At 36.8% G+C, this 21,736-nt stretch overlaps 1 protein-coding gene across 1 annotated transcript in view; it reads left to right on the top strand.

Annotated features, from left to right (window-relative positions):
* LOC150110639 (transient receptor potential cation channel subfamily M member-like 2) overlaps positions 1-21,736 on the top strand; it is a 658,320-nt gene that overhangs the window by 359,352 nt on the left and 277,232 nt on the right. The window contains exon 17 of the mRNA XM_090403554.1: positions 157-387. Within this exon, the coding sequence (XP_090259680.1) occupies positions 157-387 (231 nt within the window). The remainder of the gene's footprint in view (positions 1-156; positions 388-21,736) is intronic.

Raw genomic sequence — 21,736 nt, 5'->3', positions numbered from 1 at the left:
TGAAGTGTGTACAGAATATTTTATTGACTTGCCACAAGAGAATGGATGTTGCCAATTGAATAAAAATTTATTGGCTTGTAATTTTTGATAAAAAATCATTTTATATCAAATAAATTTTTATTAATAATATTTGTATAAAATATTTTTATTTTTCAGAAATTTGCAAGTGTACCACTGTTCTTAAAGTGTGTAGAGATCATGTTGATTATAGTTTTTGTCATCTTGTACTTTATTGGACGGATCATGAATACTGGACTGTTTTTTGATCCATATAATGGGAAAGTGATTCTTTGTGTTGGACTACTGTATTTTTACTACAGGACAATTGCTATTTATTTGCCAATCTCTCCAACTTTAGGACCTCTTCTTTATAGAGTTAAATTAATGGTAATTTTTTCTTATTTTCCTCATTGTATTTCAGCATAATTCTAACAGATAAGCTTAGGTGTTGATGGTTATTCATGACTTATTTTTCACGGTATTAACAATACCACAAACACTTTTATCAACAAAGATGTTTTATTAACGCTTATATTTCGCTGATTTTCAACTCACCATCATCAGAGCACAACACACATGTAAATGCGACAGTGAGTGAGTGAAACAACAATATTGCAAAAGACAAAAGATCTAAAGTCCTATTTTTGGCGCCCTCTAACGAAAAAAAAAACCAAACAACAAAAAAAAAAAAAAACAGCAGTTATCCAGGAGTTTTTCTTAGGATAACCGTCTCCCAAATTTTTGGCAAATTAATGCAGCCATATTTGTTAAGGTTGGTAGAATTCTTCAAAGCCATTGCTGACTCAAAAATAATCTTTCAGATCTATAACGACTCCTAAATAGCACATTCGTTTTCCTCCATCTAATCCTGTGTGAAGGAGTGTCCAAAGAGTGCTCTGCCAGTCCCAACTTGCATAGTAATAGTAGCAAATGTATCTTTCATGTTCTTCTAGGCAGATGTTCACTGATCTTCCTGTTTGCCCATAATAGGCCAAGTCACAGTCACACCCAGGAGTGTATGAACTTCATACACTCCTGGGTGTGCTAAAGGGTGAAGTTTATCCTTAGGCGAGCGGATCAAAATTGCCAGCTTGACATGAGGTTTGAAGGTGGTGCGAAGGCCATGTTTCAACAATACTTTGGCTATCTTTTCCGATGTACCTCTGATATAGGGAATAGAAATGGTCGTGTTGTATTCTTGTGTATTAGGGGAGGGCAGAGTAATGGGCCTATGTAGTATTTTATCTATTTTGTAGGGATTGTAGCCGTTGGCTAAGAACGTATGGCGCAGGTACTGGAGTTCAGTGGCCAGAGCTGTATTGTTAGAACAAATGGCTCTGGCTCTGTCTGTAAGTGTTTTTAAAATGCCGTACTGCTGGACTGGATGATGATGTGATTGTTTATGTAGGTATCTTCCTGTGTGTGTAGGCTTTCTGTAAATAGAAAAAGATAGTGATCCATCTGAAAGGCGGGTGACTAATGTGTCAAGAAATGGTAAACAGTTATTTGATTCTTTTTCTACTGTGAAGTGAATTTTGGGGTGTTGGCTGTTTAGGCAGGTGACAAAAGCATCCAAAGTGTCTTGCCCATGGGGCCAGATGGCAAACACATCATCTACATAGCACAACCACACTTGTGGCTTGTATGTAGCTGTGGTAAGTACTTTGTTTTCAAAGTGTTCCATGTAAAAATTTGCTAACGAGGGAGAGAGGGGAGAACCCATAGCAGTACCATTAATCTGTTTGTAGAATTTCCCCCCCTATGTAAAGTAACCTGCATTCATGGTAAATTGAAATAATTCAAAAATATCTGGGGGAAATTTATACTTGATTAAATCAAGAGTGTCTATACGGAGGTGACATCGAAACTAACCATTATGTCTGAATCTTTTAGGATTAGATTTTTAACCAGTGTTTTGAAATGGATTGAATTTTTTATAAAAGTAGAGGAGTTGCCAGTAAGAGGGGAAAGCGACTTAGCTAAATGCCGGGCCAGTTTATATGTGGGACTATCTATGCTATCAACTATGGGGTGTAGGGGAATATTAGTTTTGTGAATTTTTGGTAATCCATAAATACGGGGTGTTTTAACATGAATTGGTTTTATTTTCCTGATGATTTCTTTGGGACATGATGTTGCTTTTTTCAGTAATTTTCGGACTTTTTTCTTTTGCGACATCATAGGGTCTCGATGTATAATTTGATATGTGGAACTGTCACATATGAGATCTTGCATTTTTCTGTTATACTCTTCTTTATTCATGATGACTGTTGCATTTCCTTTCCTTAATAAAAAACATCTTTGTTGATAAAAGGTTTGTGGTGTTGTTCAGCATGGTTATTATGTTTGACTGTTTTACTCTAAGCACTGCAACAGCATTTTTGTAAATTTAAGCAACAAAGTTATTTTATTAATAAAAATCTCCATTCAAACCTAATGTAATGATAACATACAATACATATCTGGAAATCTTTACTGTATTGCTAATGTTAATTTGCATTTTAACACATAATATGAACAGCTTATCTTGCTCCACTAAAAACTCAACTGACTCATATAATAATTAAGATGGTAGACCTATTACACACACACCACAAATTAGAGGTTTCTGAGCCTAAAATGTAAATACTTACAATTTTTACACTTTACGTAATAAAATTTGAATGACATTTTTTAATATTAGGATGCTTGTCTTGGAATTTATGGATGAAGGACAGCAGTTATTTTAACAAGTTAATAAGCAATATGTGCAAATGACGTTTTTTTAGCAGTGACAGATATGATAGAAAAGCAGTAACAATTACATTTTATCTTTAAGCCAGTCCATTTTGACCTGATTAGCTGGGCAACTGGATATCCACTTCCCAGTCAGATGGGTTGAATTCCCTCATGGAAATGGATGTTTGTGAATGCATTCAGGTGATAGTTCCATGTCATTCATTGTGGGGCCAGAACCTCCCACTTATAAGACCTGAAGTGGCTTGTAAAAAAAGTTCAATAAAAGTTCCATGTTTCCTCTCTAGAGCAGCATTTTCAGATTAATTGCAACCACAGTACATTTCTAATGTACTATATATGTACAATGTTCTATGAGCAAGATTGACATAAAAAAATCCAAGGAGCAAGTATTTTGAATGTACTAGCTAATTGAGAGAAGGATAAATGAGAAAGTATATGCTTTCTAGAGTGATTTTAGACAAAGTACTGTATTCTTTAATCATCTAACCATCAATAATGATGCACTGCTTATGAAGAATGGGATTATTCTTCAGAAATCAGTGTTAGTATGAAATATGGTTCGTCGTAGCAAGTTGTGTTCTGACATCAATGATATATAAACATATAGCATTGATGTCAGAACACAAACTCAGTCATCAAGATGGTCTTGTACAATGCTTAACAATAAAAATATTACACCACAGTAATAAAAAGCAACTCCTCACAAATGCAATATAAAGAACACTGTGTCTACATAATAAAATTGATATGGGCAATAAAAGATTCATGCATAATTAACAATATAACTATTGACAATAAAAGTATTGTGTCTAAGTAAATAAAATCATTCCCATTAAAAGCTTGTACCACCAAAGTCCATACTACAAAGAATACTAGTCATCGTACTAAATTATTATCCTCATCATCAAATTCCTGATATGTTGCCTGAAGAGGTATACATGATACTGTGATAGTACTGCACATCAAATTTACATTATTACTAACTTCCACCAACAATTCTCCTCTAGATTGGTCTATCTTCATGACTCCAGTATTGTAATTATTATCCTGTTTTTTATTTGGAGCATCACTCTACTCACTTCAATGCAGTGTCACTAATTCTGTGTTTTTCCAGTTTGTAAAGAAAGTAGTTGTTCAGTGCATTATCAGATGGCTTGCTAAAATACAAATGCAATATAAAATGTTAAAATTATTTTCAGCATTTTATTCCTTTGTAACATATTGTGATAAGTAATGATTGATAAAATGAATGTGCCTTTAACAAAGCAATGTTGTAATTTTCTTATAATTTTAATGATATCTAAAATATGTATAGTAGCCTTAAGAACAGACTATTATTTTACTCAGTGCAGAGCTAAACTTATAGGTCAATGGCTTCTCATTTTACTTTTTGATCTTCCTTTATAAATTGGACTAACATTTGTTCTTGTTCATTCCACTGGAAACTTCCCCATAGAAATAAAGCCCTCAGTATTAAAAATAATGGTCTGAATGTCTCATTTCTCTTGATTAATTGGTACTCTCCCCCCCCCAAAAAAAGCCTTAATTGAACTTTACTTAGTTTGGTTATAGATTCATCTTTTGGAATACTCATTGGTATATCAAAGTTTTGATCATTGATGTATCCTAATTTCCTGTTCATGCTGTGCATTACACTTCTCAAGTTTTTACATATGAATGAAGATAAGGTCTTTTTAGGTTTTCTGTTCATGTTTCTGTTTAAGTTTTATTCATTCATTCATGGGGCAGATTTTGACATCTCTATTTATATATTCTTTACAGAGCACTTCTCTGCTTAAAAGTAGGGAAGCACTTTTGTAGTGCTTATGAAAGTGATGTTGATTTGAACTCGTATCCCTTCAGTTGAAAAAAATCTGAGTTCAAATCCCATTTAGGAGAAGAGAAACTTAAGAGACTTTCCAGTTAAAGTAAGTAAACTGATCTCATACAGAAGCTGCAAGGGTTTCTTTCCTAGAGATTTTTTTTTCATCATGAAAAATGGGCAAACTACCCGAATAACCTGGTTTCATAACCTTAGTTGCTTTGAAGTAATTATAGCCACTCCACTCCACTCCAATAGGAAACAGGTTTTACGAAGGATTTTTTCCTTTAGTTCCATTGCACTCTACGACTGGATGTAATTATATTTATATATCAGTTCTATTCACTAGTGCACCAGTGCTTTATGTGGAAAATAATCAAGAAGAACAAAGGAACTTGTTATAAATTATATATTTAGTTTAATCCTAAAGGAACATGTTATGTTTTTTTTTTTTTTATTTTAACAGCTTTATCCCCTCCACACATACAGACAGTCCTTAAGGAAAACTGTATGGTAGAGGCTGTTCCGCAGCAGAGAGGTAGAAAATATGAAATAAGACAAGAAGTATGTGAAAATATAAGAAGACAAAAAGTGTATGTTTGGAAGAACTGGACAGGAACTGAATGTTGACCAGAAGTTGCTCATGTGTTTATAGTACAGGAATGGCTGACATCATTCCTGTACTTTCTCCCAAACACTCACCAGTTAACCAAATTGCCTTTTCTGGACAGCATCAAGCATTTTTAGAGAGGCTTTGTTGCTCCACTCCATATGTGAGAACCATATTCAAAGCTAGTGCAGTTTTGGGATTTGTAGTGTGTTGGGAGCTGCACAGGTGAGAAATAATGTCTTGGGCAGAAAAGCATACTTCATTTTTTCAATGCAGAGAAGGCTGTGGATACACCCTCTGTCCAAAAAGAAACCGAACTTTTCAAAAATAGAAGAAACTAGTGGTGCCACCTATTGTATCTTTTTGTTGTTGAAAGCGACAAACTTCATTAGTGTTGTGTCAATTTTTTCATTAGAAGCCGAGTTATAGTGCCAAGAGTGACAGTGTGTTTTGACGAATGGTCGGAAAATGAGTTTCAAACAGAGAGCTGCGATTGACTTTTGTGTTAAACTTGATAAACGTTTTACTAAAACACATCAAATGCTTCAGAAAGCATACGGTGATGAATGCTTATCCTGTACTTGCGTTTACTAAATTTTTAAGTGATTTCAAAGTGGTCGTGAGACACTTGAGGATGACCAAAAGCCAGGCCGTCCATAAACTGGACTGAGCAAAGTTAATATCTAAAAAGTGTGTGATTTCATCAAAGAAAACCAGAAATTGTCCATGAGATTGATTGAAGATGAATTGGGGATTGCAAAATCAACTGTGCACAACATTTTGACTGAAAGTTTCGGCCTTCTTAAATTGAATTCGCAATTTGTTCCCCACAAGTTGACTGACGACCAATAAATTGGTCGTTGGTCAACCGGTTGGTAAGGAAACTCTGTATTGAAGCTGAGGGAGAGTATATTGATTGAAATAAATTATTTCAATAATTATAATTGGCCTGTGTTTTTTATTTTCTATCAAAAGTTTGGTTTCTTTTTGGACAGAGGGTGTATAATATGTTTATGCCAGGAGAGGCTAGAGATGTTAGTCAGTCCAAGAAGCGATATCTGATCTTGTGTAGCGCTCTAGGTATTATCAAAAGTGAGAAAAAGTGAAGTATGGTCTTTCTTTTGTGAAATAAGGAAAAGTGTTTTTTTGGATGGCATTTAAGTAGATGATATATTTTGCACTGAAATATGGCAAGGAGAACAGAGTTTAGACACTGATTCTGAAAAATCTTCTGGCTTGGAATGTGTGGGCACTGCAGTGTTTCTTGAATGAAAAAAAAAAAGAGGAATAGAAAGTATTGTCACCAGCAAAATTGTGGATAGGATTTGAGGCGAGTGATAGGTTATATGTGAATAGAAAGTAAAGAGCCTTAGGGTTAATCTGGAATTGATAGGGAAATCTGGAGAAGGGAAGCCATCCACCATAACACTCAGTGAATGACTAGAGAGGAAATTGGCATTCGAATTTCTAAATGTGGTAGATAAGGTAATTGGTAAGTTGGCCTTAGTTCCAGATCTCATCAAAAGCTTTGGAAATATCTAGAGTCACCATTTGAGTGTCACTAAATCTTTCTGAATATTGGGTCCATACATGAGTAATGTTGGCAAGAAATGATGTATACTGAGAGTGGTAGAATTCATATTAGCAATCACTGATTAAATGGGTGTCTTATAGGTAAAGAGCTCAATTTTTGATGACTTTCTCTATTATTTTCATTAGAACTAAGGCGAATGCAATAAGATGATAGTCAGATGACTGGCTTTTATCTCCTTTCTTTAGAATTAATTTCATATAGGCTAGTTTTCATGTTGAAGGATAGATGCCAGATGAGCAGTAGAAATTGTAAAGATGATGCAGGATTGGCTAGTTCAGAAGTACAAGTTTTAAGCACATTTGGAGGAGGTGGGGGGTTGGTAAGGATTCTTCTGATTTCTTTTTGAGTAGAACAGACATGCAGCATACAGTTCTTGCAATGGTACTATGCCTTGATCAGAGTTAGAATCGAAGAATTATGTCAGGAGATTGGCCTGTCTTTGGAGATGTTACAGTGGTACTATCTGAATGTGAGAGGTTGGAAACATGGATGGATGGATAGAAATTGCTCCCAATGGCTTTTGTTGTTGCTCCCAGTGCTTCCAAAGGTTCAGATGCCATTTAAGGAAAAAGCAAGTTTGCAACATTTATTCCTTTTGAACTCAGATTTAAATTTGCTGATGGTCTTTTTAATTTCTTAAGCTGAGCGGGATGCTGGATTTCTGGTTTCAAGCCGCTTGTAATATGTTGAACTCATTTTGCTCTGACATTCCTCTTGAAAAATTAAAGTCTGGATAGTGGTCTGTGCTTTTGAGTGGAGCGTGTGTATGTGTGTGCAGGGGAGGTGAAACGATGGCTTCCAGTTCAGTAAGAATTATTTCAGTTATTCTATAGGAGTAGGTGTCTAGATCCACAGAGAAAAAAAATTGTTAGCTAAAGGAAATGAGCAGTAGATGTCATGCAGGTCATTCTGTTTGGCACCTATTTTAGTATTAAAGGACATGAGACTGAGAGTGACTTGAGGAAGGGCATTCTGCTTGAAAGAAGACTGATATAAGGTGTCTAAATTATCAAGAGGAGAGCTGACATCTCCACTGCATTTATTAGATGAAATGGTTAAGAAGAAATCAAGAGTGCTGATAGAGTGAAAAGGATCATGGGGTATTCTGCTTTCACCTCAGTAATAATCTTTCACATTTTGTGAAATTCTCAGCATCTTTGCCAACTTTATTGGTGTAATTAGAGAAGGGAAACCACTATGTTGTGAATGTTGAAGTCACAAAAGAAAGAAGATCTCACTGTTCGGGTATTTGTACCACACATGATCATGCTCAACAGTCAGATAATGGAAAAAGTCAGAATGATTATCAGAATTTGGAAATTCTTAGAGGCAAATGAATGTAATGGAATTGGACAAGAAAATTTAGAGCTCCAGCAGATCTTAAAGAGGAGATTTGATATTTTCTGGCATAAGATTTCAGACTTTGCAAATGTGCATGTTCCTTGCTTTTAATGAGGAAACCATGTGCAGAGGATAGTTAGCAAAGTTGAGGCTGCTGGTTAACATTCTGTTAAGAATAACAGTTGATGAGAGTGATTATGGGGCATTTGGTTGGGAATTGGTGACATAAGTAAAGGTTACTGCCAGTAACCTTTACTTGTGTCACCAATTCAAATGAACACCAATTAATATTCATGCACTGTCAACATCCTTTCTGTACAGCTCATCTTCTCAACATATTGATTATGGGAAGCCCTATAGCTAACTAGCATCAATATGTTGAGTGGATGAGCTGTACAGAAAGGATATTGACAGTGCACGTCATTCATGTGACAACAGTCAAACAAAAAATTCATCAATTAAACTTGTTGGCATCAGTCAACAAAAAAAAAAAAAAAAAGTCCAAACAAAAATAAATCACATTAATCAACTAAACCTTTTCAAAAAATATATGTTTCCACATGGTCTCAACACAAATTTACCTGATATGCAACACCAGTTGCAGACAACCAAACCCTGTCTATTATTATTATTATTGCACCCTTCATGGAGTCAACAGACTCATTGTGGGAGGTTCATTCAACTGACAACATATTTATCATACTGAATCTTAAAATTCTCATCGCTTCATGCATTAACAATATTCCAGTAACACATTCCATTCAGTCACAATTCTCTATGTAAAAAATTTACTCCTCACACCCTTTTTCAACAAATTTTACAAAACTTCTAGGGATGGCCTCTTGTTCTTTACCTCTTGCCTTCTACTCTTTTTTACAATCCCCTCTGGATTAATCTGATAAAATCCCTTCACCAACTTAAATGTCTCTATCATATCATTTCTTTTCCTCTTATCCACCAAACTCTGCATTCCACATTTCTTCAACTTCTCTCCATAGCCAGCATTCCAGAGTCCTGATATTAACTTGATCACTGTTTTCTGGATCCTCTCAAGTGTTTCCGCATCACACTGAATTTGAAGAAGATGGGTGGGAGAGGTACAGTTGAAACGTTTATGTTGGTAAAGAGTTATTACCTGGTTAATGTGGAATAGAATTTTCATAAAATTGGACAAGGAGAGGGTACAACAAGGGGAAATCCCTGGAAAATTTGAACAAGGGTATAAGTTGAGCAGGTTCTTTGCATGGAGAGTGGTTGATGAGTGCAAAATACATTATTATTATTACTTCACACCTCCAGGGAGTCCAAAGACTCATTGAGGGAGGGCATCTACTCTACAACTCTCTATCTCTACCACCCACAAACTAAACCAACCCCCATCTACCACCCACCACTACCACTAGTATTTTCACAGACAATCACAAACATCCAAGCCTACAGTGGGATTTGAACTCGCAGCCTTTTGACTGGAGAATGGATACGCTGACCACTCGACCAACCAGGCCAGCATTGCCTGGTTGGCCGAGTGGTCAGCGTGAGAATGCAGATACTTTGAATGAATTTAAAGCATAGTTTGATGGACTTTATGTATAACAGTTTATATGTGTGTGTGTGTGTGTGTGTGTGTGTGTGTGTGTGTGTGTGTGTGTGTGTGTGTGTGTGTGTCTGTGGTTCCCGCCCAGAAAAGGTTAGTAGTAAACCTATAATACATTTGTACCATTGGTGGGCCAAGGTTTTTTTTTTTTTTTTTCATTTTTATCAATTTTACACACACACATATATATAATATGTATATTTTGTAATTTTTTATTTATTTTTACATAGTCCAGAAACCCTGCTTTAGAAACCAAGCATGGAACTTTTTCAAGCCACTTCAGGCCTCAAATAAGTGAGGCAATGGTCGTACACTGGTCAGTTCATCTCCTATCTAAAGACAATCACAAACATCAGTGCCCACAGCAGGATTTGAACTTGCAACCTGTTGGCTGGAGAGCAGGTATGCTAACCACTCAGCCAACCAGGTTCGCAATGTATACTCTCTCTCTCTCTCTCTCAGAGCATATTTTCCTTGTAACCTCATACAATTTTCCAATACAAGCTAAAATTGCAGTATTCTGTGTTTCTTCTTCAGACATGCTGTCTATGTAATTCCTCTTATCTTCCCTTGCTGCTATTTTAAGGAATTCATTTTCTTTCTATAATTTCTCAAATGAATTTCTTTATTTCTCTGAGACATCATTTTCAAATAGTAATTAATTTTTTTTCCTTTCTTTCAATTTCCATGTCTTGTTTGATAATCAGTTTGCTCTTTTTTCTTATTACCAAACAATTACTTTCCATCCCCTTATATTTTTTTTTCCATGTCCTAACAGGCACTTAAGCACGCTCATGACCTTTCCAAGTATTCTTGGACTTCGCAACTGTAACTCGAGAATAAGGTGGTTAGCCCTATGCATCCCAGTGTGTCCTATGTCTGTAGATGTGGGGTTCATGGGGCTGGTTTTCCTGGGGGACAATAAACCCAAGTTTGCAGGTGAAAAAAATTATATTAGTCGTTGATCCTAGTGTGACATCTGGTGAGGGTAAGAAAAAGAGGAAGCACAAAATTTTAATTTTATATATATATATATATATATATATATATATATATATATCTACACACACACATATGTATGTATAAATTTAATAATTAAAAACTGAAGTGAAACTACATCCATTGCTCTTAGATAAATTCTCTATAGTCCTGTTATTTATAGGTCCTGGTTATTGTCTGTTGACTAGGTTTTCCTCTGTTTGAAGTTTTTTGGAGTTCTGCCATCCTGTTCTTCTATTGATCTATACCTGGATGCTATAGTTTACAGAACAGTTATGCTTTTGCTTACTAAAGTGTATTTTTGATGTAGCTTGTGTTTCAGCATGTATGTATATATACACTATGCGATCAAAAATATATGGACACTCGTTCATAGTAGTGGATATGGCTATATGGATCAGTCATATCATTTATACAGGTATAAAGGAAGCACACCATCTTGCAATCTTCATAGACAAACATCAACAGTAAAATGGGATATACGGAACAGCTCAGTAACTTTCAGCGTGTAAGTGGAACTACATCCATTATATTAGGTTAGATAGTGCTCAGTTGTTTTTTCCTAGGCATTTCCGCTTTACAATAACATCATCAGTTGATTAGGGCTGAAGCTACAGCAGGACAGAAATTTCCTGAACTATATTATTTCCCCTCCTGCTACTGCTGCCCTGATCAATTGTAAGTGATGTTATTGTGAAGTGGAAACACATAGGGGCAACAACAGCACAATCTCAATGTGGTAGGTCACATAAAAATCACTGAGCAGAACAGCTGAGTGCTGAAGCACATGGTATTAAAAAAATCACCTGTCCTCAGTAGAAACACTCACTACTGAGCTCCAAAATGTCTATTCTATTAATTCTGGTACCACAGCTGGTTGTTGGAAGCTGACGAATATGGTTTTCCATGGCCACACAGCTGCATACAAGCCTTAGATCAGGAAGTGCAATGCCAAGTGAAGGTTGCTGACATAAACTCAACTTTCACTTGGCTCTGAAAACAACTCTGAAGCAGTGGAAATGTATTCTGTGAAATATTCAATCATACTTCACCATCCGGGAGTCTGATGGACAAGTTTGGGTATGGCAGCAGATGCCAGGAAAACATTACCTGCCAGAATGTGTTTTGCCTTCTAGAAGTTTGGAGGAGTCATCATGATCTAGGGCTGTTTTTCATGGTTTTGGCTAGGTCTTCTCCTAGTTCCAGTGAGAACTTTAATGCTACAGCTTATAATGGCATTGTAGATAATTTTGTACTTCCAACTTTTTGTCAGCAGTTCATTGAAGGCCCTTTCTTGTATCAACATGACAATGCCCCTTTCCACAAAATGAAGATGATGCAGGAATGGTTTCAGTTATTATACACACATATCATTATGGGTGATTTTAATTATGGCAATATAGACTGGAATGAAGAGATAGCAACTGGAAGTAAAGAAAATGAGTTTCTTGAGTTTTTGAGGGATAACTACCTCAGACAGTATGTAACAGAGGGCACACGAGGATTAAGGGTCTTGGATTTGGTCATCTCATCAGAGGATGTAATTATAAATGAGGTGTCAAATCATCCACCAATTGGTGCAAGTGACCATGAAGTGATTACCTGGGTGGTTGCCAGCAGTGCAAGGACCCCTGTGAAAAAAGGGTATGTGCGGAACTACAAGGGGGGGGGTGATTATGAAGAGCTCAGGAGACAGCTTGCAGGTGTAGCATGGAATGAGGAGTTAGCTGGAAAAGAGATCAACGCAGCTTGGGGGATTTTCAAAAACTATTTAGTAGATGCAATGTCTAAATGTATTCCAAGGGAGAGAAGGTTAAATAAAGTAGGTGTGAGATGGATGAATAAAGAGATTAAGCATGCGATACAGAGAAAAAGGATATTATGGAGGCAGCATAAGAGAAGTGGAAGTAACCAATTTCATGAGGTCTACAAAGACCAGGCAAGGAGGGTGACTTGGTTGGTGAGAGTAGCTAAAGAGAGGTATGAACAGCAGTTAGCTAATGAAGCCAAAAAGAATCCTAGGGAGTTCTTTCAATATGTAGCCAGCAAAAGAAAGAATGATTATGGAAGGATGACATTGATTGGAGGAAATGGTATAAAGACAGCTGTTGCAGAACGTGTGATGGAGATACTAAATGAGCAGTTCATAAAGATCTTGTGAATGTGACTTCACTGAGAGATTGAGAGCAGTTGATGATGAGGAGAAGAGACTGACTGTAAGTGAGCAAGAGGTGTTTTGGGAGTTGAGTAAACTAGATGTAAATAAGGCTGTGGGACTTGATAATATATCACCGTGTATTCTGAAGGAATGTGCCAGAGAGAGTTGACATAATTTTTTAATACGAGCCTTGCACTTGGTCAAGTTCCTAAAGAGTGGAAGGAGGGCAAAATTGTGCCACTTCATAAAGGAGGTGATCGAACTCAAGCATCAAACTATAGGCCTATCTCTGTGTCAGGTGTTATGGTTAAGTTGTTGGAGAAGCTTGTGAGAACTAGGATCCAGAGTTGGGTTGACAACAATGGTATCATCTTTGATGGACAGCATGGATTTGCTAAAGGGAAGTCATGTTTTAGTAATGTACTTATTACAATAAAGTGACTGCTTCCTTGGACAGAGGAGAAGGATACACAGTAATATACTTGGATTTCACAAAGGCTTTTGATACCTTATGATAAGTTGATACCTTATGATAAGTTGACAGTCAAACTAGAGCACATGGGGTTGGATATTAGATTAGTGAATTGGATTGGATTGGAAATTGGCTATCTGATAGGTATCAACAAGTTGTGTATGGGGGTGCGATATCCAGGAAAAGGAAAGTCACTAGTGGAGTGCCTCAGGGGTCTGTTTTAGGGCCATTACTATTTAACTTGTATATTAATGATATGGGTGAAGATTTGGATGGAGATATTCAGTTGTTTGCAGATGATGCAAAGTTGGGACGAACCATAAAGAGTAGTGAAGATGTTGTGGCCTTGCAAGAAGACTTGAATAAATTGAGTGATTGGGCAAGCAAATGGGGATGTGAGTTCAATGTTGAAAAATGTAATGTTTTAAAATTTGGAAAACAAAGATGGGATGCAGAATTTATGCTTGGTGAGAATATATTGTTGGAGGTACAGGAAACAAGAGATCTTGGGGTGATAGTGGATAAGGATGTAAAATTTAGGGGACACATTGCCAAAATTGTGAAGATATCACAAAGACTTCTGGGAATGATGCGAAGGACACTGACGTGTAGAAGTAGGGAGATTCTTGTTCCATTGTATAAGGCTCTGATTAGGCCACACATAGACTATTGTGCCCAGATTTGGTCACTGGGTTTTCAGAAGGATGAAGAGATGTTGGAAAGAGTCCAAAGGCGACTGACTAAGGTAGTTTCTGACCTCTGGAATGTTGGGTATGAGGAAAGATTGAGAAGATGTAATTTGCAGAGTCTGGTGGAGAGAAGGAAGAGGGGAGATATGATAGAGACCTACAAGTTTGTAAGGGGTTGTTATAAGATCAGTGGTGGAGAAGTTCTACAGAGAATAGTGGGAGAACCAGAGGTCATCCCTGGAAACTGTATAAAGAGGGTGTGAGTTGGGGAGTGAGAGACAGGTTTTTTTCATGCAGAGTTGTGAATGATTCGAATGCCTTGCCAGAGAGTGTGGTGACTGCAAGGAGTTTGAGTGTGTTTAAGACACGGTATGATGAGATGTGTGTCATAAAAGGACCTCCCAGATGAGTCTTTGACTCCATGAGGTCTTGGGAAATAATAATAATAATAATATTCACAAGAATATAGTAATTTTATTACTGCAAATATTTCAACCAGAAAATAACTGGTCATCATCAGTGCATTAGCATGATTAGGTGAAGCTACAACAAAGAATGGTAATCCTATTTATAGAGTCGAGCCATATTCACATGAATATGGAGCTGAGCCAAATCTACCAAATGCCACACAAGAAATAAGATTACAACTAAGGCCTGGATTTAAAATCAAGTGATTTGAAATAAAATTAAATTTGATTACATAATGAAATGACACAGCATTGTATTTAAAAATAATAATAATTAAAATGGGGGAACATTATTGCTTGCCATTTATGAGGATGAGACTCTCTTAAATCTTGGCAATAGAGAGAAAGTCAATCCAATTTAAATTAAGTGCTTCAACACCTCTTTAAATTACTGCTCAAATCTAAACCTGCATGATGTAAAAGGCAAGAATTGGTCTATAGGATATAATGGTCAGTGTCCACTCCATAATAAGCAAAGCAAGATTTTTCAGGTTTATTATTGTTAATTATGTTGTTAATGACTACAAGAACACAAATATTGTTATTTGTGTTCTTGTAGTCATTTTTCAACAGTGTCCTGTTTGTTCAAGTTCAATGTCAGTGCCTCTGCTCGTACTTTGGACAAATAGGATGTTCTGTTGAAAAATGCTATAAGATATTACTATATTCTTGTGAATACATGTGTATAATAATTGTGATAATGACACAAGTTCCATTAGGATTCGTTTCATAAAATGGTTGTGGAAGAACTTGAATGGCCTGGAGCCCTGATCTCAACCCTGTCACCTGTGGGATGAACTGCAGTGCTGATTGCAAGCTAGGCTGAATTGCCTGACATCAGTGATGTAACTCACTAATGCTCTTCTGTAAGAATGGAATGGAATCACCATTTGGAAGGACATCAAAATCTAATGAAAAGCCTTCCCAGAAGGTTGCTGACTGTTATAGCAGCAGAGGGTAGACCTCTGCCAGTTAACCATTGCTAACAGTTAACTGTTGGTGACTCAAGGTAACCCTTATCTTGAGTTACCTTTCCTTGCCTGCTGCTTCTGTAAAGTCTTCTTCCAGATTGCATGCCTAAACCTCTTCATTCATTCATTTCACACCTACCTTATTTAACCCCCTGATCCTTGAATACAATTAGACATCTGAGAGATGTCTAATTGTATTCAAGTTAATCTGAGAGTTGCATCTGAGATTGTTCTCAGATGCAACTCTTCATTCAAATCTGTATTACCATAATTAAAATCACCATAATCATGATCTTTTCTTATTTGCTAGGCTAATTTGTCTATACATTCCCTTCTTAATATCATCCATGTTATGAGGTCTATAGAAACACTCAGTTAAATATTTTATCTGATCCACTTCTACTTCATAATATACCACCTCAGAACCATTGCTAATATTTTATCATTACATCTCTACCATGGATGGCTTTGATGCTATTGTTGCCACTTTCTGCCTATCTTCATTAAAACATACATATTCCTCCAACTCTATTCCTGTTAGGATGTTGTCCTTGATTCAACCACATCTCACGTATTCTGGTAGTTTTGAGGTAAATTGATTAATGCAACAATTTAATTTTTCTTATTTATATTATGTCTTGCATTCATAAACAAACATAACAGCTCATTTCTGGTTCATAAGAATTCCCACCAACACCAGTTCTCAGAGGCAATCCTTCCATAATTCACCTAGCCATTCCTCTCTGTTACTACCCATTACACAGTCCTCCTCAGACCAAATGCATTCCCACACATCCCAAGCCATCCCATTCCTTCCTTATCCTCAGCCATTCATTTCTGCATCTAAGATCCAACTTCACATGTAGTGTCTCCATGTCCACTCTGATCCCCCCCCCCCTTCATTTCCATGTCTATCCTGTTCATGTCTATATCTGTTCCTCTTCTCTCATTCTCATCATTCACACTAGTCACCTCTCCTTTGACAAGAGTCACCTCTCCAAGACTCTTTCAGTCTCTCTCCTACCCTCCTTTCCTGTTTTTCCATATCACCCTTCACTTTCTCAGATGTTCTTTGATTGCAGTCGTTTCTCTGCCAGCAACAGCTTGGCACCAGTTGGCTCATACCATAACTATTTAGATGCTGTCCCTCTCTCTTATCAAGTTCTATATGATCCTCAAAATCATCTCACATGTACTGAGCAACACAGTGACTACCTTTCTTACCACTCTGTTATCTTTCACTCTCCTATATAACATCTTGATATCCGTTCTTTCACATTCTCCTTTCCAATCAAATCATTCATTCATCCCTGCCATCACTTCTCTTTTGTGTGCTTGATCTTCTTATTCACCATCTCAATCACTCTGCCCATTTCCAGGAAAACATAACAACTCATACATGTTATTTTACCATCAGTCTTACACGTTATATTATCACCAGTCACACTATTTCCTGCCACCAATCTCACTTGCATCTTTCTACACTAATGGTCTTTCTTTCTTCCATTTGCCTGCTATTGATATGAGGAATTTAAGTGTAGAGGACATAGGAGAGGATGGCTTAATTGTGAGTGAGCAAGAAGTATTTGGAAATAAATAAATAACTTTGATGTCAATAAAGTGATAGGATTTGATTACATATCACCATGCATCTTAATGGAATGTTCCAGGGAATTGGCATGCCTGTTTAATAAGTCATACAACTGTACAGGTTCCAAGGGAGTGAAAAGAAGGTAAAATTGTTCCTCTGCATAAAGGTGGGAATAAGGCTGTGGCTTCAAATTATAGGCCAATATGTATATCAGGAGTTGTGGTGAAGATACTAGAGCGATTGGTGAGAGGTAGAATACAGAAATGGGTTGATAACAGCAGTATTCTCTGTGGTTATCAGCATGAATTTGTTAAAGGGAGATCATTTTTTACTATTTTATGTACTATAAAAAGGTGACAAGTACCTTGTACAGGGAAGCTACATATACAGTGGTATAATTGGATTTTGCGAAATTTTTTGATAGACTGCCACATGACAAGCATTTGAAGTTCATGTTATTCATGGTGGCATAAAAATCACAAGATTTTGGATGGCACACATTCGACCCACTTAGTTCTTCAAGTTTTCCAGCAAACCCTGACTTTAGGACTCTAAGCAATTCTTTCAGCTTTTATTGGCCACCATCCATACTGTTTTGTGTTAATTTATATGTATACTTATAAGCATAACTTTGTGTGAACATGTTGCTCTCTAGCTTTTTATTTTTGTAACCAAATAGATAATAATAATAACAGGATTCTAATGTTGATGTACTAAGCTTTTTTTTTTTTCAACCAGAGGTCAGGCAAGTAGTTTTAACAGTTGACCAAATCAATGTAAATTTAGCATACCATGTAGAATGTAGTGCAGCTTGTTTCTTTATATACAAAGGTGGTCTGAAAAGTTCTCGGCCTCGACCATAAATGGCAACACTATCAGCAACTTTTTTTTTTCCAAGTTGGTACATCTGTCATAAGCATCCATGTGAAATTGCGATCATTCTATCAAGTAGTTTGTTTTATACAGCTGTCTGAAGCAAAAATGTTGTCTGTATCCCTTGAAATGGATAAGGTATCGTGCAGTTATAAAATTCTTTGTAAAAGAAGGTTTAATGCCAAAAGAAATTCATTTGAGGTTCATAAAAGTTTATGGGCACTCTTCTCCTTCATTTTCGACAATTAAGAAATAGGATGCTGAGTTTAAATGTGGCCGTACCAGCCTTGAAGATGATCCACGTAAAGGACGTCCAAAAAGTGTAACAACAGCAGAAATCATTGATCAAGTGCACGATTTGGTATTTGATGACTGGCTAGTCAAAGTGCGTGAAATTGCTGAGAATACAGGCATTTCGAAAAAATGTGTAGGATTTATTTTGCGTGAAGAATTGCAAAACAGAAATGCCAACTCGCATGAAAATCTCTGAGCAGTACTGGGAGCATTTTAACAAGAATAAAACTGATTTTGTGCATCGATTTATTACTATGAATGAGACTTGGATTCACATTACACAACAGAATCCAAACAGCAGTAAAAACAGTGGACAGAAGCCAGTTGTTCAGCACCAAAGAAGACAAAGTCAGTTCCATCAGCAGGAAAGGTCACGGCATCGGTGTTTTGGGATACTAAACGCATTTTGTTTATTAATTATTTTGAAAAGTGTAAAACAATGACCAGGAATATTATTCCGATCTTTTAACCAGACCAGACGAAAAAATTCATGAGAAAAGACCTGGTTTGCAGAAGAAAAAAATCATCTTTCATCAGGACAATGCACCTGCTGACAAAGGTGTGTTGGCAATGGGAAAATTAAGGGATCTGAACTATGAATTGTTGGAACATCCACCCCATTCTAAAGATTTGGCTCCCTATAAATTATATCTCTTCCCAAAACGAAAATTCTTCCTCACTGGTCAGCGTTTTTCTTCGAATCAAGAGGTGATTGCAGCTATAGAGGGGTATTTTGCAGATCTTACTGAGAACCACTACAGGGACGGGATAATGATGCTGGAGCATCGCTGGAATAAATGTATTATTCTTAAGGGAGATTATGTTGAAAATTATACTTTCATATGAAAGTATGAAATAATGAAAAAATTATTAGGCCGAGAACTTTTCAGACCAGCCTCGTATATTTGTATTCTCCAGATGATGACCTTAATGTGAAGATCAAAATGTCTAGTGATTATTTTGGTTTATATTAAACTGAAGTTTTACTCTAACACTGTAGTTGTTTCTATAATTTTTATGATGAATTCTGATCACCATGTAACCATGAAGGAAAGGATGCTTTTTAGTGAATTGTCATTCAGCTTACTGTCTTTCAGTGAATTTTCTACACAACATATTAGAAAAGTTGATAGAAACTAGAATAAAAATTTCAATGAACATATGATTCTCTAACAGTTAACATAGTTTTCCAAGAGAGGGAGATCTTGCTTACTATGTTACTTGTATACTTTCCAGCACATTTGTTACTTACATTGTAAGATGAAGTAAAAAACGTACTGGACAAAACAAAAGATTAATGCTCAGTTATTATCTTCTGAACTTTGCAAAGATACACTGCTTGGAAAGAAGTCAATGGACATCACCATTGGCAAGGTGCATAATGCCGTGTAATGAGTCAGGTGTTTGTAGCCAATTTAAATTGGAGGAATATGACCTCAAGTCAATGCAAATGTCCCATGTGAAATTGATGTGAGAAGGGAACTGATGGAATTTGAAAGAGGCATTGTGATAGGATGCCATGTTGCATGCCTGTTTGGTAAATTGTTGACAGATTGGGCCATCCCCAGTCAACAGTCAGTGATACCATACTCACATAGAAGTGCAGAGAGGCAACTGCAAGTACCACCTGCATTGGGCAACTCACTACACTCACCAAATGTGATCATAGGGTGCTGTGAAGGATAATATGTAAAATCCACAATTCATCAGCGGACACATTGAATGCAGAATTCTGAGCATCAACTTGGACACAAATTTGCACAAAAACATTCAGGACTGAGGCTTACAATATAAGTTTCCATGATAGGACTACAATGTGCAAGTTCCCCATTACCCAAACCAACATGCCATATCATCTGTAGTGTGCAAGAGCATATATAGTGGAATGGGAAAGTTTGGAAAACTGTGTTACAGAACAATGAATCATGCTACACCCTCTGCCGAGCTGATGTATGGTGTGGGTTTCGTGGATGCCCAGGGAACGACTCTTACTAGAGTGCATAACCTCCGACTATGAAATCTGGTGGTGACTGTGTGAGAGTATGGTCCTGTTTTTCCTGGTTTGTCCTTGGACTTTTGTTTGTGGGCTATGAACATTTAACCCCGAGAGTATGTGAACATTCTGGACAATATGATGATTCCTACTTTGTGGCGTTTCTACAGAAATGACCATTGTCTCTTTCAGCAAGATAATGCACCATGCCATAAGGCTGCTGCTGTAATTGCATTTTTTTGTGGACATGAACATCACGACACTTTATTAGCCTTCACAGAGCAGTGATCTCAACCCTATTGAACATCCATGGGAATGAACTGGAGCATTGAGTGCGGTCAAGGGACTCAATCCCACAATAGTCCATGACCTCATTACATGCTGGCAGGAGGAATAGTCCAAAATTCCCATTGCTTGGTATCGTATGCTTGTGCAATTATGCTTCATAGGATTGTTGCATTCATCGCAGTTAAAAGAGGTCCTGTATCTTATTAAGGTGGGCCTTCTTTCCCAGCAATGTATTTGACAAGTTGCTCCTTGACAAATTCTCTACATCCCATCTTCTGTACCTTGGTGTATGAAGTACAGAAGATTACAATTAATAGTTTATTAGTGAAATTTATATGAGAATTGCTGTTATATACTAGCAAATTGTCTGTGTTGAAGATCAGTCAATCCTAGAAAAGAAAGACAATATGTAGCAAGGTTCTGTTTTGGGGGGTTGCCACTGCTTAACTTATTTATTAATAATACTGTCAGTTAGCAGCTTATTTACAGGATATTTGCAGTTTAAGTTCTTATTTTCTGTTATAAACAATGATGTAATGCAGAAATGCCAACTCTTGTTCCAGAACCTCACCTTATCACAATCACATACTCTGTAGTCCTGCACACATTTTTTTTATCTGAAAATTGTACATGTTTGGCATTCTCCTAAGTCCTACCAAGGTAAAATATGGAGAGATTCAGAGATAAATATCTAAAACAGTATCAGCACTATTATGAGAACTTGAAGGATTATAGATTGGGTAGAGGAGTGATATGAAAGAAACTTAATGCATGGTAAGCGGTTTTACAAATTTAATGTATAGAGGAAATTATTCATAGATTGTAAAGGGGGGGGTAGTGAGAAGCCGTTTCTAGAATTTGTATAAAAATTTAGACCAAATAGTGAAGAGTATTGTGCTAATAAAAATGACATTCTCATGACAAAGTCCAAATGGCAAGAACAGTGCTTGGAATTATTATTATTATTATTCAGGCCTCCATGTAGTCAAAAGACTCATCCTTCCTAGGAAACACAAAGTCTATCATACCACTCCTTGGACTCATTGGTTCTTGCTCTCACCACTCTATCAGGCAATGCATTCCATGGTTCAACCACTCTCCATGCAAAGAAACTACTCCTCATTCTCTTGCTTACAGCTTCCTTTCATAACTTCCAGGAGTGGCCGATTGTCATCGCTCCTTCCCGCTGTTCCACCAAACGAAAGAACTCCCAGTGTCAACCCTGTAACTACCTTTCAACA

This window comes from Typopeltis vanoorti, chromosome 1 (genome assembly GCF_054136105.1).
Source record: "Typopeltis vanoorti isolate ZY-2024b chromosome 1, IOZ_Tvanoo_1.0, whole genome shotgun sequence".
Taxonomy (NCBI): domain Eukaryota; kingdom Metazoa; phylum Arthropoda; class Arachnida; order Uropygi; family Thelyphonidae; genus Typopeltis; species Typopeltis vanoorti.
Note: the sequence above shows the minus strand (reverse complement) of the source record. Positions and strands in the feature narration are given on the sequence as shown.